Consider the following 22,356-nt stretch of genomic DNA (forward strand, 5'->3'; position numbering starts at 1 on the left):
GGTCATCTTCCAGTTGAAAGGGATTGACTCGGGTCCCGAGTGGTGGACCTCAGCCAATCAACTATTGATGACCTGACCTAAGGAATAGCCTGGAATGTCCAATAAAAATAGCCTCGAAAATCCCTTTTATGCACCCACTGCATTTTATTTCTTACAATGCATGATAAATAATGTAATATTTTGATATTTTGAAGTTTTACCGATGTGACAATACAAATTATGTTAAAAAATGAAAGCCATTTAAAATTTATGTGCAACTGGGAAAGTTTTTTGAACTAATATTTTTTATTTTTCTAAAGATTAAATTTTTTTCTCTGATACTATTTTTTTTAGTTCTCACAGGACACTTGAACTTGCAATCACCTGATCACATGTATAATATAATGCAATATCTCAGTATTGCATTACATTGTACTTTTGCCAGCAGTCTATTAAGCCCAATCAGAAACAGCTGCATCAAATTTCTAACTACCTAATGCACACTGTACACTGCTCTCCGATTGGCCATCACTGATCACAAGAGCAGATCTGGCCAATCAGGGAGCAAGTATAGTGCACTGGTCGTCTAACCCTACCAATGTACTGTGGAGATTAGATAGCCTGAAGATTGCATCAGCCAGCTTGGACAACCAAAAACAGGATCTAAAACAAGTGGATGGAAGGGATGGCAGAGAACAACTACTGCAGGTAATGTACCCCCCATCCTTTCCAGTCCTGGAACAGAATTTTACCCTGAAACCGGAGGGTCACTTTAAGAGGTTGATAGCAAAATATTAAAGTTCTGAAATGAATTGCCATCAATATGTTGGATAGTCTGAGGTGCCAGCAAGTGCTTGTTAGCGGCTTTCTACCCTGGCTCTTTGGAGGTCCTGAAAAATGAGGAAAAGAAGAAGAAAGGTTTAATGTAGTATACTTACTATAGGTTCTTGGCGTTTTAGGAGTGATAGAGGAAGGAGTAATTGGTGTTATTCCATGACTTGTTGAGCTGGTGTGGAGGGTGAGGCGGCCATCTGAAAGCTGAAGGCTCTTTGGTCGCGTCTTGGCGGACAAGCTCTGGGAATACACCTGAACCAGAACAGAGTAGAAAGAGTATATGGAATTAACTTGACATGACCCATGACCCTTCACGATGACCCACAATCCGGTCACTGCTCGCCTCTCACCTCTGCTATACCAGGCCGCTCCGTGATGGTTTGAGACTGGCTGACGTTCTGCTTTAGTTTCATCATTCTGATGTCACCATCCTCTCTGTCGTTGTGCTCGTCATGTCGGGAGATGAGGGATCCACGACGAGGAGGTACAGGTTCTGGAAGTGAGCTGAGGATGAGAAGAGAACTGTTAAAATGTTGATGCGTTAACTGGTAACCCAAAAACTACATGTCGTGACTTAAAGAAGTTCTTTAAATGTAAAGAAAAGAGAAGGCCAAAAGAGCTTAAGACTCATACATGACAGGGCTTGTTGGGGTAGACAGATAGAGGGGTTGCTTCATGACAGCCCTTACTTGTAAAGCAGCCTGGCCATGTACTGAAATCTACCAAGTGTGTCTCAGCAGAAAATGCACATTCACACCTCTACTCCCATTTACTTCATCGGGTTGGCTATCTTTGGCGGGGCCACTGAAGTGAATGGGTGCGGAGGTGCGCATGCGCATTCTCTGCTGTGACATACTTTGTGAACCTCAGAAGGTTGCCAGGCTGCCTTTCGGTAAGGGCTGCCATGAGACAACCCCTTTAAAAAATGTGTTGTTTGGGACTTTTACTATAAACTGTCAATCAATTGTCAGTGCAGATAGCGCTGTCCTTATTGCAGTGACCCCGTGTGGTACTACAGTCACAGCTTCCTTTGAATTCAAGGGAAGGGCCTGGAGATCCGCAGTCCGGGAAAACCCCTTTAACTAGATATGAGAAGGGCGGGTAGGGTGTAAATCCTAATGGATGAGGAGAGGAAGAAGGAGATCTTGGGATAGGTAACCTTTGGGTACGTTCACACATAACCTATTTGGTGCACACATCCTTTTAATGTAGGGGCAGAGCAAGCCCATTCCTACTAGAAGCCTGGACCTCGAAGCAGTCCACTTTTATAATGAAATCGGTGATATGAAGATTGGTCAGAGGAGGATCTTTAGTCATGACAGTCTGCAAAGAGGAGGTCATGGATGGTACTTATTGAGGTGGTTGGGGTCCATCGGAGATATGGTCATCCATCTCTGGTTAAGTGTTGTGCAAAATGGATGTGTTGTTCGCACTGGGGCGGTCCAGGGGAACTGGTTTCAAAACGAACTGGGAGTCATACCCAGGACAAATTTGTCAACCCCCTGAGCAAGCCAGCGTACTGCAAAGGGGCTCTCAGTATTATGTTACGAAAGGTTTGTGGGCCATCTAATATGCAGCCGGTTTCCATTGTGAGCACAGCGGAAGTATCGCATGATTGCGCGTCATCGCCCACTGCCGGCACGTCATGCGCTGTATTGCCCATGCGCGCCGACTCACGAGACGGGACTCGCGCAGCAGATCCGAGAGGTGAATATGGGGTTTTTGGGGGGGCGCCATGTTGAACTCTGCTGTGATATTCAGCTCTTTTATAGTTTTTTTTTTCATTTTCATTTCCCGATTGTCCTCCCCACTTTCAAAAAACCCAAACTTTTTTTTTTCCTACTGGAGGTTACTGTGTGCCGGCTTGTCTTTGCGGGACGAGGTGTATTTTTCAGTGATACTATTTAAGATAACCTTATTCTATGGGTCGGTACGATTACTACGATACCAAACTTATTTAGGTCTTTTTGCTGTCCTACTTTTAAACAATAAAATATCTTTTTATTACATTTTTTCCTGCCCTCATCTTCTGACCGCCATAACCTTCGACATTGTTGTAGGAGGGTTCATTTTTTCCAGGACATCCTGTAATTACTATTGGAACCATTTTGGAATACATATGACTTTTTGATCGTTTTTATTACATTTTTTTCTTGAAGACCGGGTGACAAAAAAAAGCGCAATCATGTCCTTTCTTAAATTGACACTATTCCCCCTGCAGGACAAATAATCTGTTACTTTGATAGATCAGACTTTTAATTACATGGCGATTCCAAATATGTTTTCGTTTTTTTAAAATTTTGATCTTTATAAATATGTGAAGAGTTTAAAAAAAAAAAAAATTTTGCTACCTTTCATTTTATTCTAATTGGAAAACCTTTTTTTTTTTCCTTCTTTTTACATTTTTTCCTAGTGCCTGCAGGAATTTGTGATCGTTTGATCGCTCCTACAGTGTAATGCAATACAATAGTATTGCATTATACCACAGTTTGACCTGCGTTCTATCAAGTCATTCATTCATGGCAGCTCTGGGGGTCTTCAGAACCAGACCTTGTGATTTTATTGCGTGGGGGAAGAGGGCCCTGAACTTCGAAGAGAGCATTTAAATGCCACTGTCAGAATTGACAGTGGCGTTTAAAGGGTTAACAGCAACGATCAGAAGGAGCACTGAGCGTGACTGTTGCCGGCGGGTGTCAGAAACAGCTGGCACCTGCCCTGTATGTAATGTGATTAGCCCCAGATCCCACTCCATACAAACCCCAATACTAAAGGGCGTACGCGTATGCCCAAAAGTGTCAAGGGATTAAAGGGATTTTCCGGAACTAAACTACTCATGACTAGAGATGAGCGAGTATACTCACCAAGACACATTACTCGAGCAAGTAGTGCCTTAGCCGAGTATTTCCCCGCTCGTCTCTAAAGATTCGGGGGCCGGCGGGGAGCGGCGGAGGAGAGCGGGGAGGAACGGAGGGGAGATCTCTCTCTCCCTCTCTCCCCCCCAGCTCCCCTCCGCAACTCACCTGTCACCCGCGCCGGCCCCCGGATCTTTAGAGACGAGCGGGGAGATACTCGGCTAAGGCACTACTCGCTCGAGTAATGTGCCTTAGCGAGTATACTCTCTCATCTTTACTGATGACTCATCCTTAGCATCAGTCATCAATAGTTGATCAGTGGGGGTCAATTGCTCTTGATCCCCACCGATCAGCTGATTGAAGTGACAGAAACACTCAGGCGAGTACTGCTATTACTTTAGTCCATACCAGGCACACCCCTAATACATTGTATAGCGGCTGTACCCGGTATCTCAGCTCCATCCCATTCACTTGAATCACTTTAATCAGGTGATCGGCGGGGATCCCAAGTGACGAACCTCCATCAACCTGAGGATGGGTCATCATTAGTTTAGTCCTTGGGAACCCCTTTACTTCTGGGCCCCACATTGAAGATAGACACACAGGATAAGTAGAGAAGGGGTCGGTTGTCTACATTAATAAATCAAATGGGAGGTCTCTTAAAAAAATCGTAAAAGAAAATAAGTAATAAAAAAGCAGACAGTTCGCATACCCTTCAGAGCCTGGTCTGGAACTACCACTCCCTGAAGAAGAGGAAGACACAGTGGACAACCTTCTTAGAGTAGCAGATGTGATATATGGAACCACTACAGAGCCGGCACGACTTAGCTTCCTGTCTGTCAAACTGGAAGGCTGAAGAAGAGCAAGGAACCGTTGTGTTCAATAAAAACAAAAACCATCATGAGCGGCTAGGATGTTCTCCAGAACCTACTCAATTCTTACCAGAGTGATTGTCCCATATAGCTTCTCCACCTTCCCCCTCAGGTCCTGGAAACAGGACACAAGTCTTTCATGAAGAGGTCGTAGGTTCTCGGTCAACTTCTCTCCATGAATCCTGATTCCATGAGCCAGAAGAGGCATCTGCATGAAGACAGTGGAGATGAGGCAGAAGGAAAGGTATAAATACTGAATGAGACCAAGACTTTATCAATGAGAGGGTCAAAATGGCCAAAAACCTAAGAATCGACCAAGATATGAAGTATCATCTACTGCTTACACTAACTGGACCTCATACCTGCAGAGCAATCAGCTGTTTGAGGAGCTCAATCTTGTCCTGATCTCCTGGATGTTCTTGGAGGTAATGCTCAGTGAAGAAAGCCTATGACATGAAGAGATCTACTCAATAAGGCTTTATAAAGAAACAGAGGAGTTAGGACAAGTTCATCACAAGGCACTGGAAACACAGACTAGACCTTTGCTATTGCCCCGATGCTCCAAATCTCTAGATTTGTAGACAGTCAGAACAAGAAAGTGCTGGACCATTACCAAAGATTTCTATGGCTAGTGACTGTCAAGTTTTCACAGTCATTGTGAGCAAATTGGAACCCAGTTATCCATTAATGGCTGAGGCAGAGGGGCCACCTCCAGTTGTCATGCATCATGATGCATCTGTTCTGTGCTCCTCGGTGATTGTACAGAGTATGTCTATCAGTTTACATACAGAATTAACCTACATAGAAAGACTCAATTTCTAAAATACATTACATTATATATCTTGTAGGAATTACAGTCTTACACTCCAGGTCCGTAATCACAATTCTACAGGCTTCAGAGCTGAAATCCTAAAGAATTATTTGCTGGCTCAGAACTAGAACAGAGCATGTTCTGGTGATTTCAAATTTTGAGACCTAGCATTGGAAACTTCCATGCATTATAGGAGAACAGCTGAGCGGTTAGGGATATTTTTAACAACAAGCTTGTTGAATGTTTACAACCAGCAGAATAGCGAATGCAGCTCTGAAGTATAATACAGGATGTAACCCAGGATCAGTAGAGGATAAGTAATGTATGTACACAGTGACTCCACCAGCAGAATAGTGAGTGCAGCTCTGGAGTATAATACAGGATGTAACTCAGGAGCAGTACAGGATAAGTAATGTATGTACACAGTGACTTCCCCAGCAGCAGAATAGTGAGTGCAGCTCTGGAGTATAATACAGGATGTAACTGAGGATCAGTACAGCATAAGTAATGTATGTACACAGTGACCCCACCAGCAGAATAGTGAGTGCAGCTCTGGAGTATAATATAGGATATAACTCAGGATCAGTACAGGATAAGTAATGTATGTACACAGTGACTCCACCAGCAGAATAGTGAGTGCAGCTCTGGAGTGGAATACAGGATCTAACTCAGGATCAGTACAGGATAAGTAATATATGTACACAGTGACTCAACTTTTTAATCGGGAGGGGTATTGTCTCTCCTTGAGGAGAGCACCAAGAAGGTGAGTGAGGAGACTTATTTATAAGGCCATGCACTCTCCTCTGTGTAATATGCAAATTAGGAAGATGGAACAATACCTCCGCAGCGCCACCTAATGGATGGCAGCATTCCTTCAAATCAATGTTCAACCCTGTATACGGGTCTTAACAAATATTTAAAAGCAAACAGCTCTCTGTGTATGGAATCTGGCTTGGTTTTAAATTCCCAATCTTCCTTAAGACCTTATAAAAGGTTGGACATTGGTTTGAAGGAATGCTGCCATCCAATAGGTGGCGCTGCGGAGGGATTTTTTCATCTTCCTTATCAACTTTTTATGCAGCGTATTTATAAAACTAACATGATTTCTGTAGTGACATCACAGCCTGTACTTCAGTGATATCACTTGTTCTTAGTCCCATAGGACTACATACAAATACTGTATGGTATTCACATGAACATACAGACCTTCTCATAGTTAGAGAATCCTCCCATCACAGCAGGGTCCACAATACCGTTCAGCAGCATAGAGAGTGGGTGCAGGGGAAGGCTGGCATCTGCCCTGTGTTGTTGGACCTGGTGACTTATCTTCTCGTTGGTCAGCTCCATTGTCTCGATAGCATTCTGTAATGGACTGATCTCCTCCTGTGGGTACAAATGAGTATTGGACACCATGCTGAGTATATCTACCTACTATATATACACAAGTTCATTAAAGGGGTTGTACGAGATCAATAACAAGGGTCTTCCTCCCACTCCACCCAAGAAAAAGCGCTACTCCTGAAGATGGCCTTCGTCTGGTATTGCCTTTCAGAGTCATTGCATGTGGCAGCAATACCAGGCACTACCCATGGATAAACAATTGTCCTTACCGTGTGTACATTCTTTACTTCAAACCATTTCAGGATGCCAGGCAGCTTATACGCCGTAGTGAACATAGTCCTCTCGATCCACATTGTCTGCAGGGTAGAGGAGACATGCAGGGCATGAGTAAATCTAGCGTCCATGTGTCAGTATAGAAGCGTAACATATAACATGTGAAATGTAAAGTCTAATTAACTGCTTATAACAATGTTATTAGAGGAGAAGAGACACATAGCAAAGGTTATAGTAGGGCCCCCACACTCCGTGCTAACATGGAGGGTTGCCAACCCTCCCAGTGTGGACAGGCAAGTCTCCCACAAAGTCAGTAGTTTGTTTAGTTGCAGCGGTCACCCATAGAGCACTCTTCTAGATGAAAACACTTTCTGGCCGACACAGCCCATGGGGAATGGCGAACATATTCTGGCTGACACATATAATGGGGAGAGCCGAACACACTCTGGCCAACACAGTCAATGGGGAAGAGTTGGAGTATCTTGCCAACAAAGTCATTTGGGAGGAGGAAGACACTCCCGCCAACACAGTCAATGGGGAGGAGTTGGAGTATCTGGCCAACAAAGTCATCTGGGAGGGGGAAGACACTCTCGCCAACACAGTTACGGGGGAGTCAATTCAGCTGACATAGCCAATGGGTAGAGGGTGGGAGTCTCAGGCCAACCCCAGTCAATTGGGGAGGGGGGGGGGGGGGGAGGATACACTCTAGCCGACACAATTAGTGGATTGGAGGGGCAACTCTCTGTCCGAGGCAGTCAACGGTGGGGGGAGAGTCTCCGGCCGACGCAGTCAACGGTGGGGGGAGAGTCTCCGGCCGACGCAGTCAACGGTGGGGGGAGAGTCTCCGGCCGACGCAGTCAACGGTGGGGGGAGAGTCTCCGGCCGACGCAGTCAACGGTGGGGGGAGAGTCTCCGGCCGACGCAGTCAACGGTGGGGGGAGAGCCTCCGGCCGACGCAGTCAACGGTGGGGGGAGAGTCTCCGGCCGACGCAGTCAACGGTGGGGGGAGAGTCTCCGGCCGACGCAGTCAACGGTGGGGGGAGAGTCTCCGGCCGACGCAGTCAACGGTGGGGGGAGAGTCTCCGGCCGACGCAGTCAACGGTGGGGGGAGAGTCTCCGGCCGACGCAGTCAACAGTGGGGGGAGAGTCTCCGGCCAACCCCTGTCAATTGGGGAGGGGGGGGGGAGGATACACTCTAGCCGACACAATTAGTGGATTGGAGGGGCAACTCTCTGGCCGACACAGTCAACGGTGGGGTGGGAGTCTCCGTCCGAGGCAGTCAACGGTGGGGTGGGGTGGGAGTCTCCGTCCGAGGCAGTCAACGGTGGGGTGGGGTGGGAGTCTCCGTCCGAGGCAGTCAACGGTGGGGTGGGGTGGGAGTCTCCGTCCGACGCAGTCAACGGTGGGGTGGGAGTCTCCGGCCGATGCAGTCAATGGTGGAGGGAGAGTCTCCGGCCGACACAGTCAACGGTGGAGGGAGAGTCTCCGGCCGACGCAGTCAACGGTGGAGGGAGAGTCTCTGGCCGACGCAGTCAACGGTGGAGGGAGAGTCTCCGGCCGACGCAGTCAACGGTGGAGGGAGAGTCTCCGGCCGACGCAGTCAACGGTGGAGGGAGAGTCTCCGGCCGACGCAGCCAACGGTGGGGTAGGAGTCTCCGGCCGACGCAGCCAACGGTGGGGTAGGAGTCTCCGGCCGACGCAGTCAACCTTGGGTGGGGAGTCTCCGGCCGACGCAGTCAACGGTTGGGTGTGAGTCTACAGCCGACACAGTCAACATCTTTTGTTACAGGTGTAGCAATCGTTAACACGACCCATGCATAATGATCTCTTCAGTTACAACATTGCAGTTAGGTTAATATAATACGTTAAACGTCAAGTTAAAGCTTACTACATCTGTAATAAGGGGGGTGCTGTAGGTTTCCCATTTTAATTAGGCTGTTCACACACAGCCAGAGGTCGCCACAGTTGGTAGGACATTGCAACCCCTCCTTAACCCCTGTTATGCTGGAGGTGTTGGCAACACAATGGTATATCAATCACTCCCCGTCTCTAGGAGTATAAAACGGAAAGATCCTGTCCGATAAAAAGTTAAACAAATGTGGATTGTTATGTTAAAGAACAAATCCAGCTCTGCTACATCTGTAGGTCATCCATATGTGAATATGTCTTACTGCAAATTCATTGTCGGGATCTTTCTCTCCTTTTCGGAATGGCCGAGAGTAGGAAAAACTGTTCACCTCATTGAATCGATAATAGCTGCAAGTGAAGAATGAAGATTATATATATTAGGCGCCGTTCACATCAGCGCTTTATATTCCGTTTTTCTGTTCTATCCCAAAATCTGCATTCATTTTTTTTTTTGTCCAAGAAAATGGAAACTGAACAGAATGCAAGAGTTTTATCCCATTGTACTCAATGGGGGCGGACACAAAAGGAAACAATATAGTTTGTACCCATCTGGGCTTCTGTTTAATGGATCCGTTAACTTAAAGGGGTTGTCCCGCGGCAGCAAGTGGGTCTATACACTTCTGTATGGCCATATTAATGCACTTTGTAATGTACATTGTGCATTAATTATGAGCCATACAGAAGTTATAAGAAGTTTTTCACTTACCTGCTCCATTGCTAGCGTCCTCGTTTCCATGGAGCCGCCTAATTTTCGCCGTCTAATGGCCAAATTAGCCGCGCTTGCGCAGTCCGGGTCTTCTTGTTTTCTCAATGGGGCCGCTCGTGCAGGATGCCGGCTCCGTGTAGCTCCGCCCCGTCACGTGCCGATTCCAGCCAATCAGGAGGCTGGAATCGGCAATGGACCGCACAGAAGCCCTGCGGTCCACCGAGGGAGAAGATCCCGGCGGCCATCTTCAGCAGGTAAGTAAGAAGTCACCGGAGCGCGGGGATTCAGGTAAGCACTCTCCGGTGTTCTTTTTTAACCCCTGCATCGGGGTTGTCTCGCGCCGAACGGGGGGGGGGGGGGTTGGGGTTTGAAGAAAAAAAAAACCCCGTTTCGGCGCGGGACAACCCCTTTAAATTAACTCAAACGTGAAACTAGAGTTATGAAAGAAAAAACGGATCCTTTAAAAACAGATCATAACAGAAAAAACGTAACACAAGTATCCGTTTATTGACAAATCCATTAAAACTGCAGAACTGTTTCAATCAGTGAAAACATCCTTTTTTAAACAGTTTAAAAAGGAATATAAAGATCGGTTAAAACTGATAAAATTGCGCAGATGTGACCTCAGCCTTACCGCTGCGTGGGTCATACATTACATCCATGCAGAACAATGGCTCCTTGTGATAGGAAGTGCCTACCTGAGAATCTGCTCAGGCACCAGCTTGTCCTTGTACCGCGGGGGAAGGTTCATTAATGGCTTCACGCTGAAGCAGCGCACATCTAGAGGACGGACTTAAGGACATAAAGCAGGAGCTAAGCCGTCGTATCTAAGCTGTTGTATCTAATCACCTTTACATAGCATGTACATGTCACTCAGCACTTTGTATCACTTGACATTGGACTCTGTCCCATATGGGAATTAACCAAGAGGTCCCTTGAAAATGTAACTTTTAACAAGTGTAGTAAATATACAGCGCTCGGTCCTGGGCTTTAATCCCGGCCAATAGCAAAAATACAGCGCAGGATTAAACCCTCTGATCCTGCAATCAAGCAGGCGCAGGGGGGAGTCCTCAGCTGTTAGTCAGAGCTGAGGATCCGAAGGAGAAGGGAGAGGTGGTTTTTAATTGTTTCGGTCTTCTTCTTTCCTGGATACATAGCGCTCAATGTACTAAACAGTGAAGGAGGAAATGTTTCTTCCACTACGCGATCACATGTCCGCCGGGTCCCTCTGTTACAGCAGAGCTGCAGGGTCCTAGCAGACCCCGATCAGCTCTGTTAGTGACTATTGTCACCATCGGGGATGTATTCCCTGTAACTGGGGCTCCTATGGATGCCTCAGCTACAGTGGAAAATAAAAGTGTCAGATATAAAAAAAAAAGACCATGTGAATGCCCCATAGAGGTGATATATGACATCATGGGGGACATAGATGGTAGAAAAAACTGTTACAAAAAGAAGTTTAAAAAAATTACAAAATAAAATAAAAATATGTACATGAAAAAGAAAATGACCCAAAGCAGACGCCAACCAAAACACTCGGCATATGCGCCCTGTAATCCAAAACTGTACATATAAAATATCAAAAGTCCAAAATGAAGAACCCGTTCCCATACTTTATGTTAATGTAAACTTACTAATTAAAAAAACAATAACTATAAATGTTAAAAAAAAAACTTTTTTTAAGCTTTTTATCCCCAATAAAACTACAAAACAGAAAAAAGTCAGTGAAAACAGATATAAAAAAAAGTTGCCCTATATGTCACGGAAATAAAAAACATAGCAAAAATAATTCTAGTAGCTGAAGGCAAAAAAAGCAGTAAAACTACCACATGGGTGAAATCCTTAAAAAGCGTCTGGTCCTTTAGGTACAAAGCAGCCTGGTTTTTATGGGGTTAATAATATAAATGGACTAAAGTCCATTATTGTAATATAACTCTGCTCTATATCTCATATCATTAGTATCTGTCTATGCTACCTGATAATGTAGCACTCAACCGGACTACCTGTCCATAAATCAGTGCACTCCTGATCAACGTGTTTATCCCATAAAAGTGTTCATCAGGAGCAAATGAGGGATGAAAAATCAATGACAGCCCCCGACTGAGAGAGGAGAGATATCCTATAGGTAAGACCTCAGGCTAGCCATAAAGATGATCTACAGTAGCAGCCCAGTAAATCTATCCATGTGTAAAAAAAAATAATAAAACACCAGCAGTCCTGATGGTGGGCTGGAGGTGAAGGAAACGATTAGCCATTGGGGCTCACAATTTTTAAATCCATCTATTAGCGCGGCAAAATTGCATTTTTTTCCATTTCACTCCACTTAGAAACGTTTAAAAGTCTTCCAGTACATTACAAGGTACCACTGAAAAATACAACTCATCCCAAAAAAGGACCCTCATGTAACTATGTACATGGAAAAGACACCATAAATACGCAGAGGTCAGAGCAGAAGCCTCCTCACCGACCTCTGTATAGTGGCTGGCGCTTGTAACTGCCGGCATGGCTCCCATTGATTTCAATGAGAGTCTTGCCTGCAGTTACATGCGCCGGCCACTACAAGGAGGTCGGCGCGTCTGTATATTTGCGGTGCTGACAGCATGCGCCCGCTCAGCTGATCGGTCGGGGACCCCAGCTGAATTATTGGTGACCCATCCTGATGATAGGTCATCAATAGTATTTCCCTGGAAAACCCCTTTAAGGGGTCAAACAACAACTTTCCAAGTAGGATACATTGCTTGGGGGAGTTTCGGATGTCCTCTCCTGGTGGGGAGCTGCTGGAGAGCTTCTCTGCATTGGGGAACTGAGTCAGAAGCCACAGGTTGAAATCCTCAAGTCGTTCGTATTCCTTTCCCCGATGTATGAAAATCTTGTTCTGCAGGAAAGAGCGAAGTATTAAAATCTTCCATCACACGATGCCAAAGAAGGTCAGCAAGAATGGATGAGGAGGGAAGAATAAGGGTTAGCGACGGAGGGTAGGAAGCCAGAAGACAAGCACACGGATGAATAATGGGGCAGAACATTGTCTTGGTCTTACCCGCAGGAAGGAAGGGAAGCCTTGGCCATAGTATCCCACAGCAAAGTACTCGGGCTGTAACCTCAAGGAGCGCATGATGTTCTGGTAGAAGCCGGCTTGCTTGTTCTAAGAACACAGGGAGGTGGGTGATGACAAGGAGATAAGCAGTAATAAGTTATCAGGGGTGGGGGGTGTCCTGTAATAGACATCGCAGTATCACATTGGCTATGGGAGAACCTATTGGTGATTACCATAAAGTAGCCTACTTGTGCTGGTTGTGCTCCGGGAGTCATGAAGATGGCATGCGGGTAGATGTTAGCCAGCTGTGACATTGCGGAGGGTGAGGAGTAAAATGTAGCTTTGTGGGGAAAAGGAGGACAGAAGCCGCTGGGCTACCGTGACTCCCATAGAAGTCAATAGGAGTTATGGAAACCGTTTAGCAAAGCCTGCTTAGCCGTTTCTGCTATCTCAACCACCCCGATCCCTCATACAGGTTGATGTTGGCCAAAACTAGAGATACAGAAGGTGCAGTTCCTATCTGACTTTTGCAATAAAAGTCTGGGATAGGAATACCCATCTAAAGTGACCTTCTGGTTTTCAGACAAAATTCAATCCCTAGAATGACTGGGAAAGAGTATATTACCCAGTGTCCTCCTTCTATGCCGATGTCCCTTTGATTCACCGGTTCGGGATCCCATTTTCAGCTGACCAAGATGGCAACTGCAATTTTCTAGCTACCCAATGCACACTGCTCTCTTATTGGGCAGCACTGATTATGTGGACAGTGCTGGCCAATCAGAGAGCTGGTATAGTGTATTGGGAATCTAATAATGCACTGTGGAGATTAGGTAGTCTGAAGATTGTGTCGGCCATCTTGGACAGCTGAAAATGGGACTCGCGGAACTGACAAATCAGAGGGGCTTCAGTACAGAAGACCAACAGCAGGTGATATAACTGCCCCTTCAGGCCAAGGACAATATGTTGTCCTGAAACTGGAGAGTTGCTTTAATGTATGAGCGGCTAGTCATGTCCCATTGGGTCAATAAACACAACCTAAAAATGGGTTCATACCTGATACTTCTCAAAGCTGAAGGTTTGCTACAAATGTATCTGACTGGAGCTTGGACTGTAAGCTTGTGATTGTCTACATTGATACATTGTAGCAAAGGTTTGTACGGCTAATGTGAGAAGCAGTAAGTTGGTTGTCTCATGTAACCCCTCTAACAATGTGGCCCCTCGGATGATCAGCTACACAATACTCTCTCTCTCTCTCTATATATATATATGTGTGTGTATGTGTGTATTATACATACACCTACATATACACACACACATATATCTATATATATAAAGCTGAAAGCCCTCACTCACTGACTGACTGACTGGCCAAAAGTTCTCCAACTTCCCGATGTCGTAGAAACATGAAATTTGGCGCAAGCATAGATTATCTCCAAAATAGGAACAGAAATTGGGTCCCAACTCGATTATTCAATTCTAGCGCAAAAGAATTGGTGTCGAAATTTAACGTACATAATCTAAATCACTCACTTCCCAATGTCATAGAAACGGGAAATTTGGCACGAGCATTGATTATGTCATAAATAGGAAAAGCTAATGGGTCCCAACTCGATTATTCAATTCTATGCGCAAAAGAATTGGTGTCGAAATTTTACGTGCGGAATGTAATTTTCTCACTTTCCGGTGTCATAGAAACGGGAAATTTGGCACGAGCATTGATTATGTCATAAATAGGAAAAGCGAATGGGTCCCAACTCCATTATTCAATTCTATGTGCAAAAGAATTAGCGTCCAAATTTTACGTGCGGAATGTAATTTTCTTACTTGCCGGTGTCATAGAAACGGGAAATTTGGTATGAGCATTGATTATGTCATAAATAGTAAAAGCTAATGGGTCCCAACTCCATTATTCAATTCTATGCGCAAAAGAATTAGCGTCCAAATTTTACGTACGGAATCTAATTTTCTCACTTTCCGGTGTCATAGAAACGGGAAATTTGGCACGAGCATTGATTATGTCATAAATAGGAAAAGCTAATGGGTCCCAACTCGATTATTCAATTATATGCGCAAAAGAATTAGCGTCCAAATTTTACGTGCGGAATGTAATTTCTTCCCTTTCCGGTGTCATAGAAACGGGAAATTTGGCACGGGCATTGATTATGTCATAAATAGGAAAAGCTAATGGGTCCCAACTCGATTATTCAATTCTAAGCGCAAAAGAATTAGTGTCCAAATTTTATGTACGTAATCTAATTCTCTCACTTCCTGATGTCATTTTATATGAAGGAAACGTCGCATTGTTACCTCCACGTGGTGTTTCCTGGGTAACGCAGAGAACTATGCAAAATGGTGAACATATGTTTTTCCTCAGTATCTCTAAAGTAACCACGACTTCATAAGATTTTCCGTGTGAACACCAGATAAACACCAGTACCAAATTAACTCAGGCGAAGCCAGGTATATCAGCTAGTATATATATATATATATATATATATATATATATATATATATATATATATATATATATATATATATATATATACACACTACCGTTCAAAAGTTTGGGGTCACCCAAACAATTTTGTGTTTTCCATGAATAGTCACACTTATTCACCACCATGCGTTGTGAAATGAATAGAAAATAGAGTCAAGACATTGACAAGGTTAGAAATAATGATTTGTATTTGAAATAACATTGTTTTTACATCAAACTTTGCTTTCGTCAAAGAATCCTCCTTTTGCAGCAATTACAGCATTGCACACCTTTGACATTCTAGCTGTTAATTTGTTGAGGTAAGCTTGTGAAATTGCACCCCACGCTTCTAGAAGCATCTCCCACAAGTTGGATTGGTTGGATGGGCACTTCTGGCGTACCATACGGTCAAGCTGCTCCCACAACAGCTCAATGGGGTTCAGATCTGGTGACTGCGCTGGCCACTCCATTACCGATAGAATACCAGCTGCCTGCTTCTGCTGTAAATAGTTCTTGCACAATTTGGAGGTGTGTTTAGGGTCATTGTCCTGTTGTAGGATGAAATTGGTTCCAATCAAGCGCTGTCCACTGAGTATGGCATGGTGTTGCAAAATGGAGTGATAGCCTTCCTTATTCAGAATCCCTTTTACCCTGTACAAATCTCCCACCTTACCAGCACCAAAGCAACCCCAGACCATCACATTACCTCCACCATGCTTAACAGATGGCGTCAGGCATTCTTCCAGCATCTTTTCATTTGTTCTGCGTCTCACAAACGTTCTTCTTTGTGATCCAAACACCTCAAACTTGGATTCATCCGTCCACAACACTTTTTTCCAGTCTTCCTCTGTCCAATGTCTGTGTTCTTTTGCCCATCTTAATCTTTTTCTTTTATTGGCCAGTCTCAGATATGGCTTTTTCTTTGCCACTCTGCCCTGAAGCCCAAAATCCCGCAGCCGCCTCTTCACTGTAGATGTTGACACTGGTGTTTTGGGGGTACTATTTAATAAAGATGCCAGTTGGGTACCTGTGAGGCGTCTGTTTCTCAAACTAGAGACTCTAATGTGCTTATCTTCTTGCTTAGTTGTGCAACGCGGCCTCCCACTTCTTTTTCTACTCTGGTTAGAGCCTGTTTGTGCTGTCCTCTGAAGGGAGTAGTACACACCGTTGTAGGAAATCTTCAATTTCTTAGCAATTTCTTGCATGGAATAGCCTTTATTTCTAAGAACAAGAATAGACTGTCGAGTTTCAGATGAAAGTTCTCTTTTTCTGGCCATTTTGAGCGTTTAATTGACCCCACAAATGTGATGCTCCAGAAACTCAATCTGCTCACAGGAAGGTCAGTTTTGTAGCTTCTGTAACGAGCTAGACTGTTTTCAGATGTGTGAACATGATTGCACAAGGGTTTTCTAATCATCAATTAGCCTTCTGAGCCAATGAGCAAACACATTGTACCATTAGAACACTGGAGTGATAGTTGCTGGAAATGGGCCTCTATACACCTTTGTAGATATTGCACAAAAAACCAGGCATTTGCAGCTAGAATAGTCATTTACCACATTAGCAATGTATAGAGTGCATTTGTTTAAAGTTAGGACTAGTTTAAAGTTATCTTCATTGAAAAGTACAGTGCTTTTCCTTCAAAAATAAGGACATTTCAATGTGACCCCAAACTTTTGAACGGTAGTGTATATATATATATACACATACATACATACATACATACATACATACACACACACACACACACACGTGATTGTCTCCACTGATACATTGTAGCAAAGGCTTAGCAAATACACACACACTTTGTCCAAACCTCCCACATTTCATAGGTTCGCAGAGCAGAAAGTATGAATGGTGGGAAAATGAGGTAAAAAAATACAGGAAATAGTAAAATAATGAGGAACAACTCAAAATGTTTGTGACTCACTAATAAGCCGGCACACGCCCCATCGGTGGGGCGGGCACAAGGCAGTCAGTGAAGAAAAACCATGTCTGCAGCACGTCAGATTAAAAAAATGAATCCATGAAAAAGTTATAACCGCTCAGGTGAGAACCGGGACGACACGCATGGATTGAGACAGACAGACATTTGTTTTGGAAATCCACCAAGGGAATATCCTCATTTAAAGTCACCGGCAGTGAAAGGGTGTTCGCCCAGCAAGAGTTGGAAAATAGTTTAAAAATTTGCGGAGTTTCTACCATTGTTTTCGATGAGGAAACCTCACATCACATGGCATGCAACCAGCAGGTGGAGCGACGCTGCCGCTGGCCCCATTGAGGAGAATGGGGGATGCGATGCTAGAGAACACCCAAGGGTAGGTCGTGCCATGATGCGTCTCCCGCATTGCTCATGTGTATGACCACATTCAAAAGAACGGCCTTCATATTTGTGTGTCTAACAAATCTTGTGCGATTTTCTCACCAGTGTGAAGCCGGCCTTATGGTTAAAATCCCTTACAGGGACATAAAAAATATAAAAAGCCGCATATACCGCAAAATGGTACCAATAAAAATGACAGCTCGCCATGCAAAAAAAAAGACAAGCCCTCATATGGCTCATACGCATATCACCATAATAGTCCATTGAAATCAATGGGTGTGAAAAATTTTGCAGGAAATATGCAAGAAACCTGCAAACTTACTTACGCAAAAAAGTCTAGGAGATCTCCCGCGTTTACACATTTAAAAAAAATGCCGATAGGCAAAATAAAACGCAAGGCAACAGCGTACTTCAGCCCATGAATATGCTGCGTATTCACGGACCAAAATATGCCTATGTCTGTTTGACTGCACCCGAAGGCTTAGTTTTGTACCGAGCGCAGATCCTGTTCTCTCATGGGGCGTTTTTTTCTACTTTTGAGGAATATAAATAAATATTCACTGGAGCTGCAGATATACGTCCTTCCTCTTCATTGTATTCCTGAGAAACCGCCTTCCCCACTGGATGTTGGCTGCTTGGCCCAACGCTGTGGATGAAGATTACGCCTCATTTGAGTTCATTTTTGTATTATTACAATTAAGTCTGTGATCAATTTCTTGCCACGTCTTCTCCAACATGTCCACTGTTACAGCAGCAGTGGTACCACAGACCTGGGAGATCATTCACTACAGTCACAAATACTCAGTCCTTCACCTCATCCAGCACGGTAAGGTCTAGGGAAGGGCTGACCACCAAGTTGGTCCACCGTGTCCAATCTGGAAAGCTGCTTTTGAGGGAACTTTAAACACCCATACTCCATATGCTGGAAGATGACGTTGGGTTACAAATCAGCTACTTAAAGGAGATGTCCCGCGCCGAAACGGGTTTTTTTTTTTTTAAACCCCCCCCCCCGTTCGGCGCGAGACAACCCCGATGCAGGGGTTAAAAAAACCACCCGCACAGCGCTTACCTGAATCCCGGCGGTCCGGTGACTTCAATACTTACCGCTGAAGATGGCCGCCGGGATCCTCTATCTTCGTGGACCGCAGCTCTTCTGTGCGGTCCACTGCCGATTCCAGCCTCCTGATTGGCTGGAATCGGCACGTGACGGGGCGGAGCTACACGGAGCTACACGGAGCCCCATAGAGAACAGCAGAAGACCCGGACTGCGCAAGCGCGGCTAATTTGGCCATCGGAGGCCAAAAATTAGTCGGCACCATGGAGACGAGGACGCTAGCAACGGAGCAGGTAAGTAAAAAACTTTTTATAACTTCTGTATGGCTCATAATTAATGCACAATGTATATTACAAAGTGCATTATTATGGCCATACAGAAGTGTATAACCCCACTTGCTGCCTCGGGACATCTCCTTTAAGGGTACAGGAACCGTTCCAACATGTCAAGGTATACGGGGCCAGTTACTGTATGTCCACCGATAAAGACATAGACAACTGGAGCAAGTTCAGAGAAGAGTTACCAAGATGGTGAGCGGTCTGCAAATCATGTCCTGTGAGTAATGGCTAAAGGATCTGGGAACGTTTAGCTTGCAAAAAAGAAGGCTGAGAGGAGACTTAATAGCTGTCTACAAATATCTGAAGGGCTGTCACAGTGCAGAGGGATCAGCCCTATTCTCATTTGTACAAGGAAAGACTAGAAGCAATGGGATGAAACTGAAAGGGAGGCGACACAGATTATATATTAGACAGCGAGGGGGATCAATGAGTGGAACAGGTTACCACAGGAGGTGGTGAGTTCTCCTTCAATGGAAGTGTTCAAAGAAAGGCTGGACAAATATCAGGGATGATTTAGTAAATCCTGCACTGAGCAGGGGGTTGGACCCGATAACCCTGGAGGTCCCTTCTGACTCTACCATTCTAGGATCCTATGTGGACCGATAATTCCGTCCTTCGTTGCGGCACAACAAATATATAGTTTTGGGCTCTCTATAGAGATTTTCGGTTTCCCACACGCTTTGCCGACTAACATATTCTGAAATGTGGCCTCATCTGTGAATAAGAGGTTTCCAAGCAGGTAACTTTTGGTATTGATTAACCATTTTGGCAGCAAATTCCTGTCTAGGCGGATTATCATCTGGCTTCAACTGCCTAGTGAGCAAGAAAATGCAAGAAAAGGCCTGATTTAACCAAGACTATTTACACGAAAGTTGTGCTCGTTGCCCACAGCAGCCAATCACAGCGCAGCTTCTCTTCTTTTATACTGCTGAGATATAATGAAAGCTGAGTCGTGATTGGCTGCTGTGGGCAGATAATACCCTTTTACCAATAGCCGGGTTTGATAAATGAGACCCAAAGTTCTTAGAGTTTTTTTTCCCTCTGGTGCTAATTACATCCGTAATCATTTTATCATATTGATTGATTGACATGAGGTCTGACTAGGACCCCGTCGTATATATGTGTTCCACCGCATGTTACTAGTACCAGACACGACACAGGCAAGCACATTACCAGCAGGCTGCTGAGGGGCTCGTAGTGGAAGATCTGGTTCTCGTACATCTCTATAAGCTCCTTGCTGCGTATGATGGCCTGTTCCCACATCTGTAGCGGACGAGAGAAGCATTACAAGTACGGACAGACCGCAAGGGTGGGTTATACCGTCACACCGTCCTGGGAAGAGACGGCGCACTCACCTTGCCTTTATCAAAGAAGGATATAATCTCCAGGTAGAGGCGTTCCTTCAGCTCCTGCTGGGTGTACACCGTGTAACTGTCTCGCTGCAGCAAATGAGGTGCACATGGCTTGTCGGACCACTAGAGGGCGACAAAATACAAGGATCAGCGCGCTTTGCCGTAACGTAGAGCGTCACACGGGCGGTGTAGAGCGCTCACCTGCAGCAGCTCGGCATGGAGCAGCAGCGTGTACGCCGCCTCTGTGTAATTCTCCTTGCTGAGCTGCAGATCCCTCAGTTTGTAGACATATCTGCAAACATAAAGCTCAATGTAAATATTAGTATCTACCATATAGTAGTGATATCACACCCCACCGGACCGTCTCATAGTCACCTGATGTAAATGTCCTCCCTCTTCTTCTCTTTATAAAAGTTCTGGATAAAAGAAAGGACGAAAACGAGTTGAAATCCGATAAATTAGGAGTTGTTTGCAGCTCTGCATCATGCTCCAGGACATACAGTGAAGTCATGTTGGTTCGGGGTTTGCATGGAGGGCGAGTGGGAGTCAACTTCGCTCTATACAATGTGGCTGCCGGCTGTTTCTTACAGCTGACACCCGCCTGCAGCAGCCATGATTCTTCAAATGCCACCATCAATTCTGACGGCGGAATTTAAATGTCCCGATCGGAGTTGGGGGGGCCCAAACATCACGGGGAAGCCGAGATCTCGAGGCGCCGTTCAGTTGCCATGGCTCCTACGGCTGCCACTGCAGAATGCCTATGAAGCCATGCTTGTGGAGTGGTTGGTAGATTGCATGTAAGATTGTGGTATAGTGTAATACTATGGTATTCCATCATACTGCAGGAGTAGTTGGATCGCAAGTTCTTCTCCCCTCTGGGGACTAAAACAAATGTAACAATCAGTTTTAAAAAGTTTTATTAATTAGTAAAAAAATAAATAAAAAGGAAGCAAACGTTTTACAAAAAAAACCCAAAAACAAACCTTTTCCTATAGTTATAATTAAAAAAATAAATAAAAAAAAACGCCAAAACCTATTTTGTATCACTACATCTGTAAATATCCGATCTATTGAAGCGGTGCGCTATTTATCCCGCACGATGAATGTCATCAGAAAAATACACAACAATTGCGTTTTTTGGTCACCCCGACTCTAAGACCAAATTTAATAAGAGGCGATCAAAAACTATGTACCCCATAATGGTAGCAATAGAAACTACAGGACGTACCGCAAAAAATAAGCCTCGCACAGCTACGTCAGCGGAAAAATAAGACAATTATGGCTGCAAGAAGATGGCGGCAGAAAATAATTTTAGTTTTTTTCAAAGATATTTTATTTTTTGAAGCTAGAACAGAACAAGAAAAACTATATAAACTTAGGCCTCATGTCCACAGGGAAATTCAGGCCCGCCGCGGATTCTCCATGTAGAATCCGTAGCGGGTCCCTCCTGCCCCGCGGACATGAGGGCTGAAAATAAGAATAAACTCACCTGCTGCGGGCCGTGCGTGTCTTCCCTTCTTCCCAGCCGGATCTTCTTTCTTCAGACCGCGCGGATGTGCTCGGCACACCGGCAGCGTGCCGCGCGCATGCGCCAGGCACATCCGCCGGGCCGAAGAAAGAAGTTCCTGGCCGCGAAGGAAGGAAGATCCGCATCACCCAGAGCAGGTGAGTTTAATTCAGGCACGGGTCTCCTGCGGATCCGGACGGCTTCCATAGGCTTCAATAGAAGCCTGCGGGAGCCATCCCCGCGGGAGACCCGCACCGAAATGGAGCATGTCCGGATTTTTTTTGTCACGCGGGACCCGCGCCTGATGGGAAAAATGACATCCGCAGGTATTTAACTACCTGCGGGTGTCTAATGCATCCCTTTGGGGCGCAGATCCGCGTGCAGGAAAAACGCTGCGGATTTAAAATCTTAATTTGCAAGTGGACAGGAGGCCTAAGTGTCATAGTCCTCGTACCGACCCACAGAATAAAGTTATCGTGTCCTTTTTGCTGCGGCGGCGCATTTTTTCCCTGTTTTACTCCACTTAGAATTTTTAAAAACTTTTTCAGTACAATATATGGTACATTATATGGCACCAGTGAAAAATACAACTCGTCCCACAAAAAAAACAAGCCTCAGACAGCGAAGTTGATAGATAAATAAGTGAGTTACGATTTTTTGAAAGTGGGGAGGGAAAATTGAAGAAAAAAAGGCCCC

The 22,356-nt window shown here is 45.0% G+C and overlaps 1 protein-coding gene across 1 annotated transcript in view; it reads right to left on the bottom strand.

Annotated features, from left to right (window-relative positions):
* DOCK5 (dedicator of cytokinesis 5) overlaps positions 1–22,356 on the bottom strand; it is a 100,737-nt gene that overhangs the window by 694 nt on the left and 77,687 nt on the right. Inside the window, exons 36-50 of the mRNA XM_066593519.1 lie at positions 20,529–20,569; positions 20,355–20,445; positions 20,157–20,276; positions 19,975–20,064; positions 12,614–12,718; positions 12,310–12,451; positions 10,275–10,356; positions 9,134–9,218; positions 6,959–7,045; positions 6,555–6,731; positions 4,900–4,983; positions 4,608–4,745; positions 4,378–4,517; positions 1,164–1,317; positions 918–1,065 (exon numbers count right to left, since the gene is read on the bottom strand). Of these exons, the coding sequence (XP_066449616.1) occupies positions 918–1,065; positions 1,164–1,317; positions 4,378–4,517; positions 4,608–4,745; positions 4,900–4,983; positions 6,555–6,731; positions 6,959–7,045; positions 9,134–9,218; positions 10,275–10,356; positions 12,310–12,451; positions 12,614–12,718; positions 19,975–20,064; positions 20,157–20,276; positions 20,355–20,445; positions 20,529–20,569 (1,684 nt within the window). The remainder of the gene's footprint in view (positions 1–917; positions 1,066–1,163; positions 1,318–4,377; positions 4,518–4,607; positions 4,746–4,899; positions 4,984–6,554; positions 6,732–6,958; positions 7,046–9,133; positions 9,219–10,274; positions 10,357–12,309; positions 12,452–12,613; positions 12,719–19,974; positions 20,065–20,156; positions 20,277–20,354; positions 20,446–20,528; positions 20,570–22,356) is intronic.

The sequence above is a fragment of the Eleutherodactylus coqui genome, chromosome 2 (assembly GCF_035609145.1).
Source record: "Eleutherodactylus coqui strain aEleCoq1 chromosome 2, aEleCoq1.hap1, whole genome shotgun sequence".
Taxonomy (NCBI): Eukaryota; Metazoa; Chordata; class Amphibia; order Anura; family Eleutherodactylidae; genus Eleutherodactylus; species Eleutherodactylus coqui.